This window comes from Coturnix japonica, chromosome 9 (genome assembly GCF_001577835.2).
Source record: "Coturnix japonica isolate 7356 chromosome 9, Coturnix japonica 2.1, whole genome shotgun sequence".
NCBI lineage: Eukaryota > Metazoa > Chordata > Aves > Galliformes > Phasianidae > Coturnix > Coturnix japonica.
The window spans coordinates 20,311,509-20,337,746 of NC_029524.1; the positions used below are offsets into that span (position 1 = coordinate 20,311,509).

General features: G+C 45.9%; 3 protein-coding genes across 6 annotated transcripts in view; 1 reads left to right on the forward strand and 2 right to left on the reverse strand.

Moving 5' to 3' along the window:
* The window catches only part of TIPARP (TCDD inducible poly(ADP-ribose) polymerase), a 31,292-nt gene extending 12,663 nt beyond the window's left edge, over nt 1-18,629 (reverse strand). The window contains exons 1-4 of one of the 3 annotated variants that reach the window (XM_015872106.2): nt 18,524-18,629; nt 17,880-18,008; nt 15,982-16,054; nt 4,752-5,746 (exon numbers count right to left, since the gene is read on the reverse strand). In XM_015872106.2, coding sequence (XP_015727592.1) covers nt 4,752-5,746; nt 15,982-15,996 — 1,010 coding nt within the window. In that variant the 5' untranslated portion in view covers nt 15,997-16,054; nt 17,880-18,008; nt 18,524-18,629. Of the gene's footprint in view, nt 1-4,751; nt 5,747-7,323; nt 7,711-7,888; nt 8,198-15,981; nt 16,055-17,879; nt 18,009-18,523 lie in introns of those variants that run through there. The other 2 variants (XM_015872109.2, XM_015872105.1) reach the window with 2 other exon arrangements.
* Nucleotides 18,630-18,651: 22 nt separating this feature from the next.
* On the forward strand, nt 18,652-22,925 carry SSR3 (signal sequence receptor subunit 3). The gene is made up of 5 exons (XM_015872121.2): nt 18,652-18,877; nt 19,455-19,581; nt 20,362-20,460; nt 21,229-21,360; nt 22,398-22,925. The coding sequence occupies exons 1-5, from the start codon at nt 18,739-18,741 to the stop codon at nt 22,462-22,464; spliced, it is 564 nt and encodes a 187-aa protein (XP_015727607.1). The 5' UTR covers nt 18,652-18,738; the 3' UTR covers nt 22,465-22,925.
* A 1,536-nt stretch (nt 22,926-24,461) lies between these two features.
* The window catches only part of KCNAB1 (potassium voltage-gated channel subfamily A member regulatory beta subunit 1), a 33,838-nt gene continuing 32,061 nt past the window's right edge, over nt 24,462-26,238 (reverse strand). For both annotated transcript variants that reach the window (XM_015872119.2, XM_015872120.2), the window contains exon 14: nt 24,462-25,949. In XM_015872119.2, the coding sequence (XP_015727605.1) occupies nt 25,860-25,949 (90 nt within the window). In that variant the 3' untranslated portion in view covers nt 24,462-25,859. The remainder of the gene's footprint in view (nt 25,950-26,238) is intronic.

Here is a 26,238-nt window from a genome sequence, read left to right on the forward strand (position 1 = left end):
GCCTCTTTCTGTCCCTCAGCCCAACGCAACAGCAGGCAGACAATGCAGCAGTACTGTGACTGCTGCATTACCTGTAAGCAACTCCTCTGGGCAATCTGTTTCAATAGCTATAAATCTTTCTTTCAGAAAGGACTGCTTTATTACTGTAAGTACACACGGAACAGACTGACCTCAACCTGAAGCCAGGTGACATCTGTTTCCAAAACTGCAATCTGTTTACTGACATGAAACAAGAAAAGGGATATAAACGGCTGCCGATGCCTATGAGGGCTCAAAGTGACACCTGGAACTTCCCTAGTTCCTGTAGCTAGAACCCAGTTTGTTTTATTTCATATGCAAATGGCGCTATACAGCAGGGCAAAAATCACCTCATTGAAATGTACTGGCATAAAGCACAAAGCAAACACTTCTAAAATCACTCCACATGCTTTTTATTCGGAGTCCTTGTCTTGCATTCCTTCTAGCAAGGAATTAGAAGTTCAAAACCACTCAGCTGAGTATATTAAAGAAACACCACACAAAGTCATGCGGCACAGGGAGTTTCAGATGTTTTCTCATCTCCGGTCCTATCAATAACACATGAGTTATCTCACACCGTGGCAGCTGGGCAGATCAGAAAGAGAACTTCCTAAATTTAGCTATTCAATAGGTCAGACTGTGTGCAGAAGTCATCAAACAACTGCCATGCTTACACTGTGCTCTGTATTGCTTCAAAATTGGGTAAGAACATTCTAACACCACCAGAGGAGCACAGTGCAAACAGGAGCAGAGCAAAACCAATTTCCTTCACATTTCTTTCTGTCCTTACCTTTCCCTCCCAGGTCCCGCCACGCACTCACTGACAGCCCTGCTGGGGAACACCTATTTCTTACTCTGATTGTGTGCAAGAACCATTATTAGCCAGCTGCCTACAGGCAGAACATACTCTGAGTTCCACCTGCCTCTCCCTGGCTGGAGCCACACACACACCTTTGTCTTCCAGCTCTTGGGACCAATTTCATAAAACTCACACCAACATAATGACGCCGGAGAGTTCTAATCCTGTGACGAAGCCGGACTGCAATCAGACAGTGGGGCTTATGGTTTATTCAGAGCAAAGGCAGACACAGGTGGGGGCAAAGGGACAACGCATCAGCATCAGATTTCAGGCAGACAGACTGAAAAGCTGCTGTTTCATGTGAGTTGGGACATGCCAGGTGCATGTGTTTGAACAGAGGCCACAATTCCCACGGCACACAGGGACGACTCCCCTGCCAAGTGGGGGGAGGAAGGAATTCTCAGCCAAAGAGGGGGATCTGATGGGTCAGGAACCACACAGTTGGTTTTAAACAAATCCTCATGTAATCAGTGACCAGGCTGCTTATTTTGCAAAGCAGCACATGCATGACTAGACAGGTGTATGTGCATAGGGAAGACCTGCTGAGTTCTGCAGCCAATCATTTCCCTTTCCTGAAGAGCATCTTAAAATATCACAGCTGGGGTACTCTCTTGCTGGAAAGCAGCACTTGGCATTGTTCTCTCAAATACTTGGCTGCAGGCTGGAACTTCTCCAGGGCCACTCCTCACACAAATGAAGAAAACAGAGAGCTTGGGAGTATTTTAACCTGCTGAAGTTCATACCCCTATCTGTTTATATAGCTCGCTGTTTGGCTATAAATACTTGGTAAGACTTAAGAGAGCAAAACTACAAACAGTTTATGATACAGTCATACACTCAGTCTGAGGTCAAATGCAGTGAGTGAATATCCAAGACAGCTGGGTTATAAAGAAGCAAATGAGCAAGGTTTGCCATTCTCCTGCTTTAGGATCATGTCCCCCTCAGGTGAAAAGCAATATCTGAATGTTTATATTACTCATCTCAATACAATGGACATGAAGGCAAAATATAAATAGCTCTTTAGAGAGCATCATATTTCAATTTGGAGCTTATTGTTACAACACTTTCAACCAAACTTTATCAGAGCAGCACGCTGTGATGATATTAGGCATGAGACAGCAATAACTACTTACTGTGCCATACAAACTCTATTTAAAACAACTATCACCCACTGGCTATTAGTAGGCTGGCTTCTGCACGGCCTTTCTTGGACATGCAAACTGCTGAGCAGACATTTCCTCATCGCATGCAATCTGTACAGATAGGCCTGTAAAGCTAGTCTGACCACAGGAGATTAATAGCTTTAGCCAAATAATGTGGTAACCATGTGAACGATGAGCTGTCCCAGCATGTTTGCAAGCCTCCCAGCAAGGTTCAACAGGCTCTATCTGCATCTTGTTGCCAGGAGACACAACATCGCCACGAACAAAGCAAAGCCAGGTTGCACTGACCACCAGCCAGCAACACCAGGAGCCGCGCAGCACCTGACCCTCTGTGCCCGAGGGCTGAGCAGGGTCTTCCAGCAAGAGCTGACTTGTGCTGCTTCTTGCACAAGACACACTTCTTGCCACAAGGCACAGGAAAGCAACTTCCCCCCAGCTCAAAACCTAGTTTGAAACCACACTAAGTCTTAGGGCATATCTGCTCCAGTGACTGAAGTAAGCAGCTCTGGTCTTAAAAGAAGGTGTCACTTCCCGGTTCTCACTGATGCTTAACGAGAAACATGAAGCTCTCTGAAGGGATGGAATAGCAAGAGTTACAGAGCTTGTCTATTTATCATTCCATGGGAGGATATTCTAAGTTTGCAACAACGTTCCTGTGTTGCACCTGGACACAAGGTTACAGCACAGATGTGAGCAAAGATCTTCACAGAGCAGGAAGGAGAGTGGGAGCTGCTTCAGCTCAGGGTGCTCCAGCACAGTGTGGGAAGGAGCTGCCCCTTCCTCCCAGCACACCACGGGCTGAGCACAGCCCAGCAGCTGTGCCCTGATCCAGCACGCCTGCTGTGCCCGAGATCGTGCTGTTTCTCTGACTTCATCATGGTAACGGAACGTAACGTGTCTGGCAACAACCCCGTGAGTTTCTTCCTGCCCAGTTCAGACAGAAACTCAGTGTACCGGGAGGCCAAACTACTCACCAGCCTGGAAACCTGCAAAAGAAGTGTAAAGGAGGACAGCATGGCTCAGCCAGCTTCACAGGCTGCGATACGATGACTAAGCAATTATGAAGCATTGTTCCTTCTAAGATTAATCATTCAGGACTCAGTCACTGAGAACAGGTAGATCCTGGGTACAGCAATGGGTTCTGTGATACGTGATAAAAAAAAGGCTAACAAAAAAAAACACCCAATTCTTCTTATTTGTGCAAAGCTTAAATTTAAACTGCTTGCAGGAGCTGGTCTTAGTCCTTTGTTTGATGGTTTCTATTTTCAGCAATCTTTTAAAATAATTGGAAGAAAATGGAAGTGTACGTTGTATAATATGGTGAATTCCATCTGTTACAGGGTTTTATCCTGTCCTTAATCAGACTGCCATATTTTTCCAGGACAAAAAGGATGAACTTGCAAGTTGACAGAGCCTGAGTTGTGGCACCTAACCAACATCCAGTTAGGTAGATGTAAAGGCTCACTGACACTTGGTGCATTACACTGGGTCTCTGACACCCAACTGGAAATCTCTACACAGCGCAAATCAAATAATCCTGCCCTAAAAACGAGGAAGAAGGGATATTCTTCTGGTAGTACAAAAAAAGTACAAAAAAAGACGAGGCAATGAAAACAGATCCACAAGAACCAGGATGGCAAAGACAAATCTGATGTTTCTGGTACAGAGCTATGGAAGAGTCACTGTGAACCTCAGCTGCTGCTGGAACAAGATGCACTGGGCTAACAGAGTACAGCATGGGCAGGAGAGGGGTGAGAACTGTGTGGTGTTATTTCCCCTTGAAAAGGAAAGTATTCAGAACTCAAGTCTACACCGTGAACTCACATAACACAGACTACACAGACCTGATGAACTCGTAAATGTCAGCACTCCCTACTACCATTCAAAAGGAAACCGGCATTAGAGATGAGTAAATAGTTCTGGGTTTGATCTCAGGGTGCAGGATCAAGTCTAAATCAATAGCAAACATCTTCCACGTTCCCCTGGTTATCTCCTCCCTTTCTGAGATAGAAAACAGTACTACGTGCAGAGGAAACAAGAACTTCTAATACAGTTCAACATTCTCGGATGACAACGCTTAACTGGATCAGCAGTTCTGAATGTGCTCCTTATGTGTTCCTTACTGAATCAACTGAAACCTCACTCCATGTTATCAAGCATATGGAAGTTTCACAAAGAATCAGAGAGTGGATTGGGGTGGAAGGGTCCCCAAGGATCATCAAGTTCCAACCCTCCTGCCACAGAAACTTAACACAGTACTGATGTAAATTCAGTTACTAAGTGTATCAGACTGTGATCAGGGTGCATACAGCCAACCTGGAGTCACTGTGACAGAAAGCACTGCTGTACCACTCCCATTTCAATCACTGCAAAGGCTCATTCACACTGCCACTTTTCTATTATAGAGAAGAGGCTAATTAGGAACATAAAGAACAAGTACAATGTTGCACAACAATCTCCACCAAAATGAACTTTTCTTGTTTCTTCTGCTTCAGAGAACACTTCCCAGTTGCTAAACATCAGTTTCAAAAGGCACGAAATAATTTTCTGTCTGTGGCAAACTTCTTAAATATCAAGGCAACACCATGGCAGGGAAAACACTTGTACACAAAATACCAAGAAAAAAGAACACACACTCTGTCACATTTCTGCACCTCTGCTTGGTGAAGCACCCTCAGATTTGCAAATAAGTAACCTAATCCATCACCTACCGATACTTCACTTTGATCCTATCATTGTCAGGGTTGCAGTAGAGTCTTTCCAGATGCTCCTGGGAATCATTGCTCACACTCTGCCAACTCTGGGTTGCTGTCCTTCTCACCTGCCAATGATAGGGCAACACTGTGTGATGTTTTGGACAATCACTGCCATAAACACAAGTGCCCTGGAGAAAATCAACACAGATTTCTATTCCATCTTCCTGATGGGTGTGATATTGCAGCTGGTTCAAGAGCTCAAATACCAGATCAAGAGAAGCTTCCTCACTTTTATCCTGGAATATTCCAGCACTGAATTTATTGCTTGAGTTTAGAGTGTATTGCATCGGACAGCTATTCTCTTGGAATAGGCCAGTTGTGTAGCTTTCCAGAAGCTTGCTTGGGAACAAAGGACAAGCAGCACCATCACTAGAAGGTGGGTGCAAAGCGTGATCCTGGAACGATTCATTTCTAGTGTCAGCAGCAGTTCCAGGAGCAGTTTCTGATGGGAAGCTTTGCTCTCCTGACTGCACCTCCTGCTCAGGATGCCCAGGTGCAGGATGAGCTCCCAGCAATTGGCTCTGCACACCTGGAGCTGTTGGCACCAGCACAGTCACATTACTTTCTGGCTGGGGACAAGGAGTACTGAGTTCCAGAGTCTTTTTCACAGCAGGTTCATGCAAATCACTATGACCCCCTCCTTGTCCTCGAGGCACAAAAACTCTATCTAAGGTCCCAGATCCCAACAAACTGGTAAAGATTGGTCGCAAAGCCCGGAGAGCTTGTGTGTCCAGTCTCTTCTGCACTTGCTGCTTCTTCTTGAAGCAAGGCTTCACTGGTGGAATCTTTTCAGACAGTCTTATCTGAGGAGGAAAGTCCTCTGAAGGAGGGCGCTTCATCCCTGGGCAGTGAGCCTGCGGTGCGATACACGCTGGCTTTGCTTCGGTGTCCATCACAGACTTTGCTCTCCAGATCACTTTCAAACGTCCCAGAGCCTCACCAGGATCAATCTAGGGCAGAAAAGAAAACAAGACAGTTAATCTCCCTAATTGCTCATGGTTGACACGAACAAGATCACCCCTGGAGAGGATTTCAAGCCAGCAACGGCAAACTCCTCCCCTCTCTGTGACTGCGGGTAGCCCCTAGGCACGTAAAGCATGAAACCAGCTAAACTCAGGCTAATTAATCCCAAACACACACTCATCGTCTTCTCACATGAAATCTCAGAGACACTCAGGCACGCACACACAGTCCCCAGAGGGGGGGCAGGAAAGGGGGATGGTCTGATTCTTTCCTTCCTGCGACGATGCTTAATAATAAACAGTACTTCAGCTCACAGAAGCGAGCTCTGCATTGCTCAGTTTCACATCTCCCTCTCTCACACACCTGAGAACTGCCCAGGCCTGGCTGCTCCGCCCGCACACACGCCTGGCCTGACTCACAGCACACTGCACCCGGTCACCCCGCTGTGACACAACGCTCCCCTCCCACCCCAAGCAGAGCTCAGGCTGGGCAGGGACAGAAACCAAGGGTGCTGCTTACTCATCAACAGAGACAAATTCAATTAGCCCTAAGATGAAAACTAATCTTTTTCCTAACGTACAAACAAGTGGTATGTCTCTTAAGTCACCAGAAAGCAAGCTGCTTGCCTTTTAATCAGCAATCTAGCAATATTTGATTACATTTAATTAAACCCTCTTCCATCTCTATGCCCGTCACATCAGAGCTTGGAGTGGAACCCATTAGGGATTACTTTATGCATTCCAAGCAAAGTCACTTCTCATTTCAAACCAAAGTCTCAGAAAACAGGTAAGATCTGGCCATCGTTTCTTACTGCTGAGGATCCACTCTGCAAAGTCTCTCACCAGCCTTCCTTACTTTGGAACGTTCATCTAAGAGGCTTTTATATTACCCTGGGAAACAGCACTGCCAAGACCACCAGCACCTGGAAAAAAACAAGCAGTTGGACTGCTCGCTCCTATTTTTAAGCTGACCGGTGTATTTGTCTGCCAGGAAAAGCGAGCTTACAGATTATCGGGACCTCTCTTACTCCTCCCCAGCACAGCAGGCACTGGGCTTCCTGAGCCACCAGCAGCCCCCACATAACCCGGAGCCCTGCCCTGCTCAGCAGCCCCTGCTGTGCGAGGTAAGAGCCTCGGGCAGCTCTCCAGCCCTCTCTCTCTCTCGTGCTGCTCCCGCACTGTTAGTGCTCAGTCGATTACTTTGCTGTTCACGTTTCACCCTTACGGAGCCGCCTGGCTGTACAGAGCCGAATCCCCCGGCAGCTCCAGAAATAGAAAGCGGTGGGCATGCCGAACAGCACAACTCGCCGGCGTTTCTATTTCAGCGTTTTTACATCATTCGTTCGACGCTATTTAGAAACAACCTCAGCAACCGCCAAGCGCGACGCTATATTTGCACAACGTATTTCAACAGAAAAAGATCTCCCGGTGTGAGATTTCAGCCCTGAGCGCTGCCACGAGCCGCACCCCTCCTCCCAATCGCGAAGCTCCCGGAATCGAGTAAGGGACACCGACACCAACCGACCCCAGCGCGCTGCACACCGGGCTGCTGCCCGCCAACCTACCGACCGCAGCTCCTGCGTGCGCAACCAGCCTGCAGCGGGGACAAGGGTGAAAAAAGAACTGTAAAAATTGGTAAAAAAGAAAAAACAAAACAAAACAAAAAAAACCAGGCTGCTACGGCCGGCCGCTCCCAGCAGCGCTATCGGCAGCGCTGCCAGCCGCAGAGCGGCCGCTCGGAGCAGCAGCAGGCAGCACAGCACTAACAGGCAGCACAGCACTAACAGCAGGCAGTACAGCAGTAGCAGGGCGGCGGGCCGTGCAGGCGTTGAGCCGTGCAGTGCCGCGGGCCCCGGGCAGGCGCATGGCAGCCCCGGCAGCTCCCGCAGCTCCGCTCCGCTCCGCTCCTCTGCCCCGCGCCCGCCCGGCCCGCACATTTAAATAGCGCTTCCCGAGGGCAGCTGCGCGGGGCGGAGCTGGGCACCGCCTGTGTCGGGAACGGACCCGCCCCGGGCGGCTCGGTACGGCCCCGGCTGCAGGAACACAACTACCGGCCGCTGCCCCCGGTATCACCCAGGAACAAAGAGCCCGCACTAAAAGCAGCAACAGCACCGGAGCTCCCGCCCTTACCGAACTTCTTAGTCCGGGTGGTTCTATGAGCGCTCCTTCCCGACTGAGAGATGATTTGCGGCGCAGCAGAATTACGATCCCAACCCCCAGCGCTGTCAGTGTCACTGCACCACTCCAGCACGGAGCTGCAGCACCCGGGGCCGGCCCACCCACCGCTTCAAGGGACGTGCTGCAAAAGCGAACGGAACGAACTGGAGTGAGTTCCTGGCTATTTACGCAGCGCAGCGCAGAGCTGGAACGCGTTAAGAGCGCAGCTAACTTTCTTTTGTCCCCAAGCCAGCAGCGTGCTGTCATCTTCCGGCGGGCGGCTGTGCGTGTGGGAGCGCACGGGGCAGCCCAGCTGTGCGGTGCTGCTGGGGGAGCTGCGGGATGCACGACGTGCCCGCTGCTCACACGGCCCGACAGCTCCTCAGCACCGCTGAGCTTCCCTACAGCAGGGGAAAAGAACGCTAAGAGCCACTCGAACGGATGGCGATGGAATGAATGCCTATCGTGGTGTTTGCTGCCGTGGTGTTGTCTCCAGTAAAGCCAGGCCTCCATTCCCCTTGTACATACAAGCTCAACAACTCCATAGCGTATCCAAAGAACACAGGCAGCTGGAAAGAAGCTGTCAGCTCGCTGGGTACAGCAGGAATTGAGTGCATGTTGAAAATGATGCACAGATGCATTTATAATGCGCCAACGCTGCAAAGACATTACAGCACTCAGCCGACTGCTCACAGAATGACACAGCAGAGGCTGAGGAAAGCAGGCATCCGTACCCACAAGAGCTGGAAACAAATCTTCAGTCCTAATTGAGCCCCAAGTGTCTGAAAGATCAGGCAGGCACAGCCCTGTGCTGTCTGAGCACAGAGTTTAGTAAGCACAGTGACTGGCAATGCGTCACACCCTCACCCTGCGAGACAGAACTGGATGCACGCTCGCTTCTTGTTTTCTATTACAGGAGCAGAAATTATCTGTTTGGAATGGCTGATTTCATGCATGAGATATAAATAACGCACCCGGCTGAACAACACGCCGTGATACGCACAACTCCCCCTGCGGAGGGCGGGTGGATGGCACCAGGAGAGGAGGAGGCTGCAATCCTTCTCCATGCAAATGTATAATTAAAGGAAACACATCACGGCACGGCAGCAGCTCACGAAGCTGTTTCTGAGGCAATCCCACCCAAACGCATAAAGCGAGCAACCACGACCGCCAGGAAAGCGTGACCTCATTTTTAAATACACGTTTAAATTTGAAGCGAGAGCTTTCATTATTTCTTTCAAATGGTAGAGCACGTTGAAGTGAAGGCAGTCATTTACCAGTGCGACGTGCAGATAACGTAGCTGCCAGCAGGCACACAGCACCCACTCACTGAGGGAAGCAGCAAAACATCTTCACGTAAAGGCTCACAGCTACAAAGTGGTTTCCAGCCCAATAACACAAAGCAGGCCTCCTTCTCAACCCGAGTCCTTGCACAATGGATGTTTTTAACCTCATGAAACGTACCACCTTACATCACTCTCCCATTTCTGATGTTTTACGTGAAGTCAGCACACGCTGATGGAAATGAAGGATGCTGCAGGAGGAGGCCCACACAAGCTGTGCTGTACCTTCCCAGTTCCTCCAAAGCCACCCATCCCAAGGACATCTCACTTACTCAGTTGGTTTGTGCATTTTTAAGTACAAAGAAGGAGGAACTGACGCTGCCATAAACTCTTTAAGTTTTACCTTGGTGTATTTCTGCCAGATGAAGCAGCAAAGAAGAAAGCTGTCATACTCCGTGTTCTGTCTTCCATAACTTCTCTCCATGCCAGCAATTTTAGGAGTGGCATATCCTGCTGCTTCAAACCAGATAAGGGCTTCCACATAACCCAATTAACAGAGAAGTACAGCAATCTAAGCCTGAGCTCTCACCACTCACTGTGTTCCACATGTCCTCGGATGCCTCCACCTCACAAATTGGCCGTTCATGACCTTGGTCAGGCTGCTCCAACAGTGCTGCCCTGAAGGTACATAGTATGGAAGAACTGCTGAGCAACAAGTGGATGTGGCACTGGGCTGCCTGGGCTGGTGGTTGGCACGTAGCAGGGGGGTGAAACCAGATGATCACTGTGGTCCTTTCCAACCCAGGCCATTCCATGATTCTATGACTTTTCAAATTGCTTTTCATGGGAAAGAAAAGGATTTCTAACACGTTTACAGTTTTGTTTTCATCATGGCGCAGATGAAACTACTGGTAAAAGAAGTAGTTCTGTGGTGTTATGGGGCACAGACCTTCCTGCAGACCCCAGCACAGCCTTTCAGAAAGTGAGGCAGCTGAATGCAGAAAAGGTGAACTGAGGTCACTGTGCAAAACAGTCAGTGCTGCAAGATCTCCTTTCACTGATAGCACGATAGCTCAGTACTCACAGCATCGCTATCATGCTGACATCTTTGTACTCACACAATTCACAAGACTGAGATTCAAGTTCACAGAAAGGAGCGTTGGATGGAAGTTACCTTATTTTCTACTACCTACAGGGAAGGAAGTCAGTATGTACTAACGCTAGATAAAAACACTGAAATCTGTTGGTCTGGGCTTCTTCATTAATATGACAAAGTCTTAATTATCCACTCTAACAGCTGTGCAAAAATACAGAATGAATCATAGCCAAGTTAAGCAACAAGTTACTGACAAAGGGAAGAACACACCTTGTCTCATACTGCAAGGTATGCAAGGAAAAAGAAATGTCAACAACGCAGATTATTATTATTATCATAAATATTTAAGTTAACAGAAGGAAAAAGAGACTTTCTGACCAGTTTTCCATTACTGGGATGTGTGGACTCTTCTTTATTGCAGGAACTGTGCGACAGTTCACTTCTCAGCACACGTCCTCTGCCAACACACTCAGGCTTTGAGATGCAGATGCCTTTTGCCTTTCTTACAAGCTGTACAAACATTTCTATCAACCCTCCTAATTCCAGAACCAGTTACTGTAATCATGGCTTGTTTTCATTTTTACTTTTTGGAAGTAAAAAGAGTACTCGATGTGTTTATATGAAGATGAAATAATGCAAGCCAGTTTTCACTGAAAAAGAATGAAAAAGAGGAGAGCAGTGAAGGTCCAGCGCCTGTAACCCAGTAGCTTTTGTTGGAGCGGCACCTAGTGGCTGCATCTCACCAAAACAGGGAGCGCAACTGCAACATCCAAACACGTTGAGATGAAACACTCTATTAAATAAAGCCTTTCTCTTCTAGGAATGCCCAGCAATGGCCAGAGGTTGGCCAGGTTGATACATACATTGCTCTACATCAGATGGAGAACCTTCTGGGTGCAGAAAATGCTTCATCCTGCAGCCCAGAGCAGCAGCTGGGACCCAACTTTGCTCAGTGGTGCTGTGGACCCAGCACAGTAGGTCACATTCATTACTATCAGTAAGTGACACCCTTTGCATCTAGGCCCAACTTTCACGTTTGCAGACAACGATAATCAATATACATACATACATATTTGTCTCTAGTTTGCCTTATTTTAGTAACTTGTACAGGAAATTAGAGGTTTTAAAAGCACACCATTCTCTGCTTCTCTTACTTAATAAAGGCTGCAAGTTTGGTAGAACCAGCTTCTCATGGGGGAAAAGAATCCTGTAAAGCACATATGAATATCACCATAATGTCAGTTATTCTGCTGACCATCAGACAATTTTATCTCTGCAAGGGATGATTCATGTACTTAGACAGACAATGTGCGATTCAAAAAGCAGCCCCTTTTCCTGGTAAATGTGCTGCAGTTAATCATTCCCAAGGAGATATCTCGCTATCTCTGTACTGCAGTCCCAAAGGAAGGGACACAGCACTTTGATACTACGCATCCAGCAAAATGTTTTAGTATGTTTAATACACTTTAATCATAATTTTGTTAAGAGTTCCTGTCTATATTACGAAACAATTTTAGCATAAAATAGAAACAGGAAAAAGTGGTAACAGTTGTACTCAAGTCAAGAGCCTCCCATGAAGTTACCCTTCTAGATGGAGGCTTTTTTGTGTAGCTCTATTATCCAAAGTTGTACCAATTTGAAAAGCAAAATAATGATGCTTCAAAACTTAGACAACAGCCCTTATTCTTGAGTGGCAAGTATTGAACATTTGCAGGAGACTGTCACTGAATTAATAACACGCCAACACTTCGCAGTATGCTGAAAAGAAAACAAGGATACAAGTAGCATTTTGTGACCAGAACTTAAAGGCAGCTTTTCATGAGCATAAACTGGACTCCTTGGAAACGTGCCTTTGTGCCCAGTTAAACTTCCTGACTTGCTTACCCACAAAGAAAAAGGTATTCATTCATGTTACAAACTAGGCCGTTCAACTGGAGAAAGCAACCGTTCAATTTTGAAGCTGATTTAGATACATGAATTAATACATAAAGTGACAGAAAACATATGCAGTGGGGACACTCTCATTGGGTTTCTATATATGGTTGAAGTGGTGCACCCTCTTGTGGAAGTCCCCTGAATTAGTACAAGCATCCCACGTGTAGACATGGATGGCAGTGCTTTGTTTCTTCACTAGGCTGACTTCAGTTTAAACTAAGGAGAATAGAAATGCTCCCTTATAACCCAGTGTTGGTCAACTAACATTTTAACACTTCCAAAACTAAAGCTACTTCCACCTGAAATACATAGATGGTTTACTATCTACGCAGAAATAGTGGGCATCCTTCAGCCAAAAGTTCTGCAAATTGTAAAGGCACACCTGGAAAGCAACAGCACAAACACATCTTACATCTGGCAAAACCTTACAGAGCCTCATTTTGTACAGACCATTACAGTGCGGTGGGTATCACTACAATGAGTTTGAGATTAACAGGGCTATTGTGTGCTACATGCAATTGCAAATAACCAGCCTGAAGTGGAGTAGACATAAATAGCCCCTTTTATTCGTGCATCCAAACATGAATTCTTTAGGAGCCATCAGTACGTGGGTGGCCAACTCTTGTGGCTACACTTTATAGGCTAAGATTTCCTCTCAGCTCAGATGCAGGATGGGAAACCCCAGAGATAACTCACAGGTGGGAAGTGACACCAACCACCACCAGATCCTCCAGTGCTGCTGAAGGATGAAGCAGCAGTGGGTGTTTGACACACATTTAAGACCCAGAAATCCCATCTGGCCAACTTCCTCCCACTAACTGGGATTCAGAGTGCTGATCTAGACCAGCTTAACCCCACTGCAGATCACCCAGTACGTTCTTAATGTGGGGAATACATCTGACCTGCTCACAATTTGCATGCAGTTAGAGACACAAGATGCCCATCCCATATTTAAGTGGCTGTTCCCTATCGCCTAGCACCCTTCATGCACAAACACACAGTACAGAGGCAGCAACTAAAGGGATGGTTACAGATGTTGCTATGTAGCCTGCAACAAACCTGGGCCCTGGGCCAGAGCTCCACTGCCTCAGTCACACCTTTCACTCATTTTTGCATGCCAAGTTGCCTTCCACACATGAAGCACAATTTGGTAGGTCTGCCTCTATTAAAGACTCATTCCTGCAGCTTTCTCAGCCTCCCCTAGTGCCAAAGCATTACCAACACAGCTCACATGCTTAATTTCACACTGTAATTCTTCCACCACATCATAAAAGGTGAGTGTGACCCATACAAAAGCCTACAGCACCTCCACGTGCAGTGACACTGCCACAGCTGCATGTCTGGAAGAGTCCTTTCAGTGGGTGGAAGTTACACATCCCAGTGCACACTGAGTGACTGCACACGCTATGGTCACGTTTGGCTGGAGCACAGTCATGTGCAGTGTCAAGCTGCACATCCTCCAGAGCAACCAGAACAGGGGATTTTGAGCTCAATCAGAATACAAGTTAAGGATATGCTAAAGGGTTAAATAAGACACAGTGATTTTGTATTTCCTGCTTTTAAAAGCTTTCACTTAGATCATGTGGAAAACAGGTCATGATGTTAGAGAAACAGTTGCCCTAAATCTTGAATATTAGGTTAATTCTTACCCATACAACATAGTTATTTGTCAAATGCTGCATTCAATATTGCTTTTCCAAGGTGTCAGTTCCATGAAGTATCTGAGAAAAGTGTTGAGTAAGCAAGTCCCCCAAGAACCTACTTACAGACATTATTTCATTCATCTGGTCTACGTGCAGAAAAGTCTACCAACCAAACCCTGAAAAAATGTTAAAAGGAGGAAACTGGAACAGATGAGATCATTTCAAGACACCAAAAATGGGTCAGTGCTACACTGAGCTGCCTTTAGTTAAAGAGGGGCCACAGAAATTCAGCAGGTTTTGAGTTGCAAGTTCTAGACTGCCCCTCCAGCTGTGCAACAGCTGTGCTGGATTGGGGGCTGTGCTCTGAACCACCCTGGAACTGATTTGCCTGGAAAGCAACACAGCCAGGTCAGAGGTTCAGTTGTAAAATCAGAGGTGTGCAGAAAGCTTAAAAAAGAAAAGCATAACATAGGGAGAACAAAAATGCTTCACATCCACCTGCACCACACAGACAGCAGAACTGCTTGGTTCATGCTCATCACACGTATTTAATCCAGTTACCAATTAACAAGCACTGAGGAGGAAAGAAGCACAGAAAGAAATCAGTCCAGATTTCTTCTAGGCAGAATGAGGAGAACACACTACTGGGAAGTGCAATAAACAGCTGTAAGCTGTCACAAACCTTTTAGTCCATATACTGCAAAGAAGTGCTCTTAATTTGAGGAAGACAGACACCCTCCCCTAATGTAACAATATGCACCACTCGTGCTTTAAAAAGCAACACGAAAAAGCTCCAAATGTGCAAGCGTTGGGGGACAACAAAAGAAATAAGACTTCTAGAAGACAGCTGCATACATTTCTGTCCCACATTCTGTAACTGGCTGAAACAAACAACCCTAAACATCGGGTATTTCTGCACATTTACTCTGATTAAGTCATGTTATAAAAGCAAGGAAAAGAGAGGGTGTATCAAAGTCTCTGCTGAGAACATTTGTTGTTACAGGTTTTTGTTTAGGGTGTGCACTGTAATTGCACAGAGCACACAATGTTCTGTTACTTTTACAAATGCAAGTTGTACAACAACACAGAGATCAAGCTATAATCACCAACAGGGTGACATGTATTTTAACCATAAGCATTATTTTGTGGCTCTCAGAGAGGATTATTGCCACTATCTCTTTTTTGATACAACCATTATTGTTGGGATGTGAGAGCAGTCAGTATCCAGAAAGAAACATGCCGTTATCTGAAGGGTTTTCAGGGTTCTTCTATTACACAGGTTGTCAGCTACCATGGCAACTAACAACAGAGCAATTCACTGAACCATAAGAAATGCTGGAATGTCCTACTAGTAACACTGGATGACAGCAAAAATGGTCCTTTTTGGTCTGCTCATACATTATGTATCAGTCTCAAGGGAGTTTTTTCCACCGGTTTTGTTAGCTAAAAAAAACACTTCTGGAGAGCCTTTAAATTAGATTAGAAGGACTGCATAAGCCATCAAGCTGTAAGAGCCTGTAATCTTTTCAGCAGAGCTATGCCAAGAAAGAACCATCACTCAAAGTAATACAGAATTTTCCATAAGCTTGAGAACTATTATTTACAGTAATCTGTTACTTGCAGAAACAATTGCTGTGTGCTCCCGAGGGTTTAGGTAGGCAGAGCTGGAAAACCACAATCAGAATTTGACGGAAAGGTCATTTCACACCATACGAAGAACACAGCACATGTAATTCAAAAGAACTCTGACACAAGACTCTGTCATAAACAAATTTGATGGAATGTAGAATTATTCCCCCTTGTAAAACAATATTTAGGTAACACCCTGAGAACACTGCTTTCATTTCCCTTAGATATAGATAGGCCCTAACACAGAGGGTTTTGGCTATGGTAGTACAGCTAAATGACCTCTGCCATCCAGCCCACACAGCGCCCAGACAACGAGGACACCCAAGGTTTTCATGCGCTGACCTTTGGGCCATAACAAGACATCATTGTAGCAGAATTTTCTACTGAAGCTACTAAGACTTTAGAGCCCTTCATCTCTATTGGGATCTCTATTCCTAGCACTGCTATGGCAAAAGCTTTCTGGTTCTGCTCTTGACCCACCTCAGGTTGTTCCATGCTGTCTCACAGGAATCTCCCCTTCTGCACCTCAGGGATTCTTATACAATTTTGGTACCTAAAGGAAGAGATGACAAATTAATCAACAGAGAAAAAAAAACTAAAAATACATGATGGATCCGTTACTGCTGCTGCCTCACACTTTATTCCTCATGCTACCTAAGCAAGCACACCATCAGAATCTAATAAATGCACACTTTTTGCAATGTACTATGACATACTGATGACAAAGCATGAGACATAAACATAAATACAAACCAATGGAACCTTGCTAAGAGCAGGATGACTTACTATTTATCACCTGCCTCAAGGAGTCTGCTTTCCAATCTGACACAAACGTGGTTTTGAGGTTATACTTTGCACAGATCAGTAGAGACAAAACAGGCAGAACAAATACTGCTGGGAAATGCCACTGCCCTCATTTCAAGCTCACAGCTTGGTCCAGCTCAGAGTTTTAGACAACTATTTCTGTTTTATTAAGAATCTTGGCAAGAAACAGAAATTAAAGAGTTCACAAAATTAACACAAGATGAAGTTTTGCTCTTGGGTCAAGTAGCCATTGTTCCTCTGGAAGTCTCACGAGCCCAGTGGCTTCTGAATGAGGGCTCAGACAAAACGCAGTGAGCACAAGGCAGATTTAGGCACTTAAAAACCAAGTTCTTAAACAGAACTCTCCATCCCAATTTATTTCTGGGGAGGCAAGTGTGACATACTTGGACTGAACAAGAAGCTCCAGTAACAGTTTCACAGGACGCAGCGTTCTGCCCAAAGCTACAGCCTGACTGTACCAGGGCTTTAAAAAAAACAACAAAATGCTCATTTCTTTCAAGAGAATCTTTCAGCACTCTACTGCCCCAAGCAATGCCATACTTCATCTTAATGAAGAGACAGATGGTCATCTGGCAGACTTTGTTCCAAAATGATTGCATTCTTCCCATGTAAACCCAATCTAAGAACAAAAAGTTAGACTTAACTACATTCCACCACAACACAAATGTACACAGGTGAGCGAAAGAAATCTGTGCAAAAATACAGACAGCAAACTGGAACCTTAAAATAATCTTACATTTTATCTCCCCTGTGGTTTCCAACTAGTTTAAGCAATTCTAACAGAGGTACATTTCATGTAACAGATACTTGTAGCAATCAATACGGTGGGAAAGGCATTACAACAGAGGTGCAAGGACAAAAGGACCAGTGTCATAGAAAGGTGCTATAAAGGAAGGGAAGGAGATTGCTCACCCATAGCAGAAGATTCTGGGTTTGCAGGGGAAAGCTTCACCAAGGAGGGATCTCCAGAAAGAAATCCTTCCCCAGTAGGGGTCAGCCCTTCAATACGGTCTAAGAGAGGTGCAGTCAGGCTTCACCCCTTCTGGTCCCACAGCAATGAGCCAGCAGTGTCCTTTTACAGTCCAGAAAGCCAATTGTACCCTGGGCTCCATCACAGAAAGCATGGCCACCAGGTCAGGGAAGTGATCCTACCACTCTGTGCTGAGACCTCACCTGGACTACTGCATCCAGACCTCAGCACAGGAGAGCTTGAACTGTTGGAGTGTGTCCTGAGGAGGGACACAGAAATGATCCCATGGATCCCAGGGATGGAACACCTGCTATGAGGACAGGCTGGGAGCTGGGGCTGTGCAGCCTGGAGAAGAGAAGGCTCCAGAGAGACCTGAGAGCAGTCTGTCAGTACCTAAAAGGGGCTGCAAGGAGCCTGTAGGTGTCCCCATTCATTGCAGGGGAGTTGGACTGTCAGCCTTTAAAGGTCCCTTCCAACTCAAATGACTCTATGATAGTGAAGGGGCTAAATGAAAGGGCAATACTGGGCCATGCATGGAGCAGAAGGGTCAGGCCCAGCACAGCTACACTCACACAGCACTCACCGGTGTTTCTGCTGGCACTCAGAGCCCAGTGCAGCCCACTGTGCTGTCAGCCCGGGGATCCCTGCTGCAGGTACATCTCCATGCCACACAGGAAGGCCTCACCATCAGCAGCATTGCTCCCAGTGTTGCCTGCAGGCAGTACAACATGAGTGATACCATTCTACCAGCACACTGTGTTCAACGTGAAACCCAGCTTTGGTCTTAGGTACTTACAGCCTCTATACAGATATTTCTCTGTATTACAGAGAAATACAGAGAAATCTCTCTACTACAGCCTCTATACACATTCTTTCTCGCTAGCAAAGCCCACCGACAGGGAAGCAAAGCTGGAAAAAGCAGCTTTCAACTTTCCAAGGCTGGAAGCTCCAATGACGGCTCATCCGTAACGTGGGGGATACAAACCCCGAGGCAGAGGCTGGCGGTGCCCAAGCCTGGGTTAGGGCCCGGGGGTCCGGCCTGCCGGGCCGGTGTGTGTGGGGAAAGAAATGAGCGGATTTCCAGACCAACAAAAACCAAAGGCTTTCAACAAATTAGAGATGAAATCATTCATTTTATTTATTTATTTTTTAAAGCAACGTCACCTTACGCCAGCCCCGCCCCGCCCCCCGGAGCTGCCCGGCCCCACACGCGGGTCCCGTACTCACTTGCAGCCGGGCCCGGGGCTCTGAGCAGGGTCCCGCGGGGCTGGCTCTGGGGCTGGCTCCAGGTTCGGCCGCGGCGCTTGGTTCGCTCGGGCTCCATCACCACAGCGGGAGCAGCGGGAACGACGGCCGCCGGAAGTGGCTCCGCGCTCTCCGGAAGTAGCGTCCATCCCACCGGAAGCGGCGCCCCGTGCTCGGCAGCGCTGACTGTACCAAACATGGCGCCCAAAGGCGGCCCGGGCGGCAGGCAGCAGTCGGAGGAGGATCTGCTGCTGCAGGACTTCAGCCGCAACCTGTCGGCAAAGTCCTCCGCGCTGTTCTTCGGCAACGCCTTCATCGTCTCTGCCATCCCCATCTGTGAGCGGCGGGAGCGACACGGGCCGGCGGAGGGGAGCGGGGCCTCCCGAGGGGGATGGGGGGGTGTTGGGGAGAATGGGGCCGTCCTGATGGGGGGATGGGGGTGGCACCGAGCGGACCCTTACCCCATCTCGGGTCCTTTCCCCCCATCTCGGCTCCTTTATCCCCATCTCGGGTCTTTCCCCATTCGGCTCCTTTATCCCCTCTCGCTTCCTTTATCCCATCTCGGCTCCTTTATCCCCAGTCTCGGCTCCTTTATCCCATCTCGGCTCCTTTCCCCCATCTCGGCTCCTTTCCCCCCATCTCGGGTCATTTATCCCCATCTCGGGTCATTTATCCCCATCTCGGGTCCTTTCCCCCCATCTCGGCTCCTTTATCCCCATCTCGGCTCCTTTATCCCCATCTCGGCTCCTTTATCCCCATCTCGGCTCCTTTATCCCCATCTCGGGTCATTTATCCCCATCTCGGGTCCCTCCCGTGCAGCCCCGGCCCCGCTGTTGACGTGGCAGCCCCGGCCCATGTTGGAGCTGCGTGGCGGCCCCCAGCGCTCAGTGCACGTTGTGCTTCTGTCCTTTAGGGCTGTACTGGAGGATATGGCACATGGATCTGGTTCAGTCTGCCGTGCTGTACAGCGTGATGACCCTCATCAGTACCTACCTCGTGGCGTTTGCATATAAGAACGTCAAGTTTGTCCTGAAGCACAAGTGAGTTGGTGACTGGCTGATGTTCGTCTTATTTTGTAGTAATTCAGCAGAAGTGATGTGGTTGACGTTTCTATGAAGATGTGAAATGTTACTCTGAAGAGCTCTTGTATCTCAGTCGGGAGATATAAGCCTCCCTGCCTCAATGTTTACTGTCATCAGATCCCATTGTATCAGTTGATTAATTGCATTAGGTTGTGAGGACAGTGTAAATGCCAAGTTGTGAGCTTTAAGAGTGGGAAACGTCACAGCTCAAATGTTAAGTGACCAGCTTTGCTTTTGGACTGCTCTTCCATTGAAAAGCTTTGCTTTTGGACTGCTCTTCCATTGAAAGTCCTTGACCGCAATGTAAGATGTGACCCAAAAGTGGCCACTGCAGCTGTTCTTACAGCTGTTGTCTGATACCTGGAGATCATTACCTTCAGCTTGAGGCAAAAAGATGTTTGGGCTGAGTGTGCATTTCATAGGCTTCTTTGGTATCAGTAACCAGACAGAATATCTGATTGCATCTATCACATCTCCTGTAGAACAGACCTGCCTTGTCTTCTGGGAGAACAGTGAAACAACAAAGCAACCCTTGTTCTCATGGGGTATTGCCACAAACTGCATTTGACAAGTACTTCTCATAATTTGATTACTGCTAATTGTCCCTTTGGTTTGGCAAAACTGTTCTGTATCTCGCTTAACCTTTTTTTTCCTCTCTATAATCCATCTTCCTTTAGTTCTTTCCTCCTTCAGCTCCCCTCTATTTTTCAACTTGAACACAAGTGGTGTTTCTTATAGGGTAGCACAGAAGAGAGAAGACGCTGTTTCCAAAGAAGTTACTCGCAAGCTTTCTGAGGCAGACAACAGGAAGATGTCTCGAAAAGAGAAGGATGAAAGGTAATCTTCCTCGTGCTCTTCTGTCTTCCCCTTGTTTTAATACTAGTTATACTATCAGCTTTTTGTCCATCTGTAAATCCTCTTTTTAACCATCAGTGTATGGTCTCAAATGTGGAAGCCTTTATCATTAAGGCCCAATAAGGCAGCCTCTCCATTCTTGAGATGCAAAGGAAGACAGCTTTCTGTACAGGGCTGCTCATAGCTGTCTGATGAGTATCAATCATAGCTGCCTTCAGAATTAAGATAAATTCATTTCTTTAAGAACAGATGTAGTTGACTTTGCTTAGTAGAATGCGAGTTCAGTGTGTACAGCATTCCCATACACTGCTCTACTGTGCTGCTCATCAGTGGTTGCACTTTTTACCCCTAGTGGTTATAACTGGCAAAGCAAGTATGCATATTTCCAATTCAATAACTTACTCTTTGGAACAAAAAAGCCACATCTTTCTTTGTAAGTGTCAGGCACACTGTTGGCACTTAGTAGATACAAGCTTGCACGGACTGCTGTTTCTAATGCACTAGGCTTGATGTGCAGGGTGGGTAAACAATTGTAAGTCATTTAGATACACAGGTGCAGAGTATATACAGGCTTTCCTTTGACTGCTGAGTTGACTGGTAGTTTTTGCAGTGCTCTGTTTTTCAGTAGCTGGCTGTGATAAGAGCTGTGGTTTGCTTCCCCACTGGGTGGAAGTCTCCTCATAACTGTGAGTGTGGCAGGATATGCATTGATTGAAATACATTTGAAATAATGTCTTAATCTGTTCATAGGATTCTGTGGAAGAAAAACGAAGTTGCAGATTATGAAGCAACAACCTTTTCCATCTTCTACAACAATACTCTCTTTCTGGTCCTGGTCATCATTGCTTCATTTTTTGTGCTGAAGAATTTCAACCCCACTGTGTATCCTTTATTACCGCACCTGAAACAACCAAAGTCCTATTCCCATTGGTTGCTGTTCCTAGATACATTTATTATATGTGTAGCACCTTCAGCCTGCTGAGGTGTGCAATTTGTTGTGGTTCCTCAACTTAGAAACACTTGAATGTAGAAGAAGACAGTACAAAAAACAAACCAAAAAAACCCCCACCCAAACCCAACACTTCCAAATCACATTAATGTTTATCATCTGATATTGGCTCTCACAAAAAATCTTATGACATTTCCATTTCATTTGTAATTTTGCAGTCAGGAGGCAGCTTGTGTTTACAGAAAAACTACAACAAAGTTGTCAAATGCTGTATAATTACAGGACTGTTTAGTTTGGGTAACTTCACATGTAAATATTTTGTTACTTAAATACTGCTGTTGAGTACTGAATACATAAGAGACCTGCTGTATTTATAAACACTTTGATAAGAGCAGGCTAACCTTTAGAGGCATCTTTATACTAAGGTTAAATACACTGTAAACAGAGCAGCTTGTTCATAACCTTGGTTGAAAGCTGTATTTCAAGTAAGTGATTGTAATGTGATGGAAAGCACAGTGATGGAAGCAGAACACCAAGGTCCCAGGCTGCAGCCAGTGAGGGTTTGCTCAAACACAAAAGCTGTAGGCACAGGAATAGAGAAAAGAATCTGCTTACCTTCAGAAGGCCTCAGATAGGCAGGGATCTCCAACAAGGCACCCTCACCTCCACTGCCAACCCTTAAATGATGTCTTGGGAGGGATGCATCCTGGCTCCACTCCTTGCATCATTTGAGTACCTTGCATGCACCTGAGGTGCCCTGGGACGGCCCTGCCTTCCACCAGGTGCTCCATCACTGCTTCAAGCTATGACTTAGCTACACTGTTTCTGCTACACTGTTGCAGTGCCTAATTTAAGGCTCCCACAGAGGAGGATCTTTTTGATTCATTGTTTTTGGTAAAACTTACTATGTGTTCTGTAAAAGCAGTAGTGGTTCCTATTCATGTGTGCTTCCTTAACTTTATTCTTACAGAAACTATATCCTTTCCATAAGTGCTTCATCTGGACTGATTGCCCTGCTGTCTACAGGATCCAAGTAGACCAAAGAAAAAGCAGTTTGTTTTTGTGGAAGGGTTCAGCTTCTGCTTGAGGGTGGAATAAGAGCAAACTTTTTAAAATAATGTGACTGCCTGAGGGTTTGGGGGGGTGGTTTTCATTTGGAAGTTCATTTACCTTTGATATCTCCATATGGTATTGCTCAATAACTGAATCTAATATTTACTTGGTATTGAAAGTAAATGGCACGTGAGCCATTATCAAACAGCTTTTCTGAAGTACTTCATAGGTGTGATGGTACTGCAGACCATTAGACAGTATGAGTCAACCGCAAGGGCCTGCAGTATGGCAGCACAGAACAGCTGTAGTCCAACCCCATCATGGAATTCTGTAAATTTAGTGGCTATTAGAAGAGCTGCAGTCTGTGATCATAAAAATTGACAATCTATCCCTTTTCACTGTAACTTGGAAAGTTTTAATAAAAAGGAGACTTTTTGTCATTAAATGCCTTGTATTTCCTCTCTTAGTTCCTGAAAGTGGGTGATTCTGTGGGTGAGCAATGTACATAGGTTTGTCATCTCTCTCTCTCTACTACCATAGGAGAGGAATCTCCTGCAAGTCAGTGCAGGATTGCTTTCATTGGAAATACTCCTTGTTTTTAAATAACTTTGAGATAAAAACCTGAACAGTGGCTCCTAGGAGAACGTTCTTTAACTGGTTTTCATCTCTCAAGTCATAAGTGAAAAGGAACCAGTTTTCCTAGCACAACTGAAAGGCCCTGGCTGGCTCTCTGCGATGGCTTTGTCAGGCAATCCTGCCTTCTTTTGGGCTATCACTGAAGCAGCTGTTACATTAAATGCTAAACTCAACCTCTATTAATGGAGTTCTATCTGGAAGTTACAGATACTGCTGTTACATACTTGCAATCCCAAACAAGGAAGAGAAATCTAACAATCAGATTTAACGTGAAAATTACTTTGCAAATCTTTGTGCTTCTCTGAGATTCAGATTTATGTGTAGTTCAGTAAAACGAAGGTTTGAAGCTTCAGGAGATGCTCCAAGGCAAACCAGATAGTGTATGCTCTGCGTGAGTTCTCTGTAGGAATTTGAAACAGGTTTTTCTATGCTAAGTTGTCAGTTATTCAGCTTCTATAGTTTCCTGGCCTGCCTTGCAGCACTGGTGCAAGGACTGCTGCTGGGGGAGCAGAGTTGAGAGCTGTATTAAAATACCATTGTGACCACAGCAAGAAAGGGTAAGGAGCGTATTTCTAATACTGGTTTTGATGCATTCAGCACCATACAAATATGAGCGGTATCAGTCTTAATGCTACTAAGTCTTTAGCACACGTAAAACGGCACCTGCCTTGCCGTTATAACAGTCATGACATGCCGTGAGGCCAGTTCTGTTTCACTGCTCAGCAATGGGCTCAGCTCCTGCTGGAAGCACAAGGCATTTGGATTCAGTGCCGCAGACAGGCAATGCCAGCACTTGAGTCAGCTGTCAGCGTTTGCAGGGATGAAGGCTGCCCTATAAGACACCTTGCAGGTGTATTTTTCATGAAATCTGCCATCTAGAGAAAAGAGATTTGAAGCAGCCCTTTCTTCTGCTATTACTGTCAGAGTCTTTCATCAGCAGCTTTGCATCTCACCTTGTTTTTTTGCCGTTGCCACTTCCCAAGGCCTGGAGCACATCACGCGTCAGAGCTTTTCTGGAGAGCGAAGGCTGCAGTGCTGACAGCCTGAAACAAATGTTTTTCATGGCTGTTCTTGTGTGTGTTGGTTTTGCATTTTTCCTTCAGTTCTTTTTCTGGACTTCTTCACAGAAAAGCATTGGGATTTGTTGTTCTAGGCTCAGAATGGCTGTTTTCTTTAACCCCCAGTACAAGCCGCATGCTGTTTTTTAATTGTGATGCTTCAGGTTAGCCCAGAGCAGGACCCTGCAGGGGCACAGCTACAGGGCAGCACTTCCCCACACCGTGCTCTGTGTCTGTGCTTCACCACAGTCAGCGTCACTCTCAGTAAAGGGTCTCTAAGTATGAAATTAGTTGCACAAAATGCTTTTATTTTGTCCAAGCAGAAGTCAAAGTCAAATTGCATTTCTTGCTATACAGCAGCTAAGTTCATTTACACAGACCATAGCTTGTTAGAATAGATACAGGAGGAAACAAGTCAAGTATTCCCATCTGTTGACGTGAGCGCTGCACACACGCAGCAGAGATCCTGAAGGCTGGGGGTAGAATACAGGGGTCCTACAAATACTGTACAGAGCTGTACCCTCTAGGAAGCGTGTTCCTAAAGTGTGTGATTCAATAACCAGGGGTTACTGAAATCGTAGGTGCACTTTACAAAGCAAACTTATGGTAAAATATGATGTGATTCTCAAGATGGGCAAATTAATTGGTAAATGCTTACTATTAACTCCTGTAGAGGGATGAAATGCTCACAGAAGAACTGCCTGTTTAAAATGTGTCCTAAAAACACTATGCGTTTACTTATGCCTGATTCCAGAACAAGTTAAAGCAAGTGTGGCCTTCCACCAACGTACACACCTGATTTTGTCTGGCATTTTTCAGCAGCTCTATGTTTTAGGTATAAATATCTACATCCTCAGAAGCTCAAGAGTATTAAGATCTACAATAGCTGTGTCTACAAGCAGGCAAAAGTAGAGAGACAGGTTTCTATAAAATGCAAAAAAGAACCCATTTCACCATGGCTTTTTTTCTTGGTTTGAAGTTTATGCAGAATCAAACCACTGCAGACAGCAGTTGTTGCTGTTAACCTGACATGCACTCTGGGGCTTCCTAACTGGGCTCTTCTGCTTTGTACTCACAGGTGCTGCTAAGAGCACTCCTCAGCTGAAATGGTTTGGTTAGGAGCTGAACGATGTGACTTCTAATCAGTTCCCCAACTTTAAGTCCATTATTCAGTTACGAACAAAATCTATAGCGTGTGTTCAGCATAAAAAAGCACATGGAAAACTTGAACTTACCCATTCTGCCTCTTAACCTGACTGAAGAAACTCTGTGGTTGAGATTTCCCGAACATGGTTTTATTAAAACCTTAAGTTGTATCTGGCTTTTCTTCATTGAAAAAATATAACTGTACATCCTTCTTTAATTACCGAGTACCTGAAGGTTATAAGTTATTTTTTGCTTTACGTATGTTTTTCACAGCACAAGCATGAGGTGCTAAGAGAAAAGTAAGAATTAACGGAGTCGGTCAAAGGTAGGAAAATACAAGAGTATTCCTGCTTGTAAAGGAGATCGACTGTGCTTGTAGATTTCACTGCGGATTGGTAGCAACAGCACACCTGGAAGGATCCGTAACGGCAGACACCGAGCAGCAAGCTGCTGAATGATTCTAATGACCCGATTGTAACTCAGGACTTCTGTACAGAGCGCTTATCAAACCATGCAGTCCAGGTGATTCATGCATTGCATTATGATCTGTAGTCCTTCTTGCTGTAGGGCTTATTGCCCAGGATGTTATCTATTTCATTTACAATATGCGATGTCATCTTTGGAAGAACCTGGGGGTAGAAGAAAACTGACATTTAATTCAGTTTCCACTGAAGACAGCCATGGATTTTTTCTAAATTCCTATTGGATTTTATCAAATAATGTTCCCTCTGTTGCTTTTCTTTCTTCATGCACATGTGATGTATTTAAGCATTTATTTGTCACCTTTCTCCCTTAAAGAAATAATTGTGGTGACTTTACCCTGTGAGACAGTCACAGAAGCCACCATCCTGAATTCTATTTGTGTTCAACTGCAGCAGAAACAAAGCTGGTGGCAGGAATGCCCTTATTTGCGAAAAG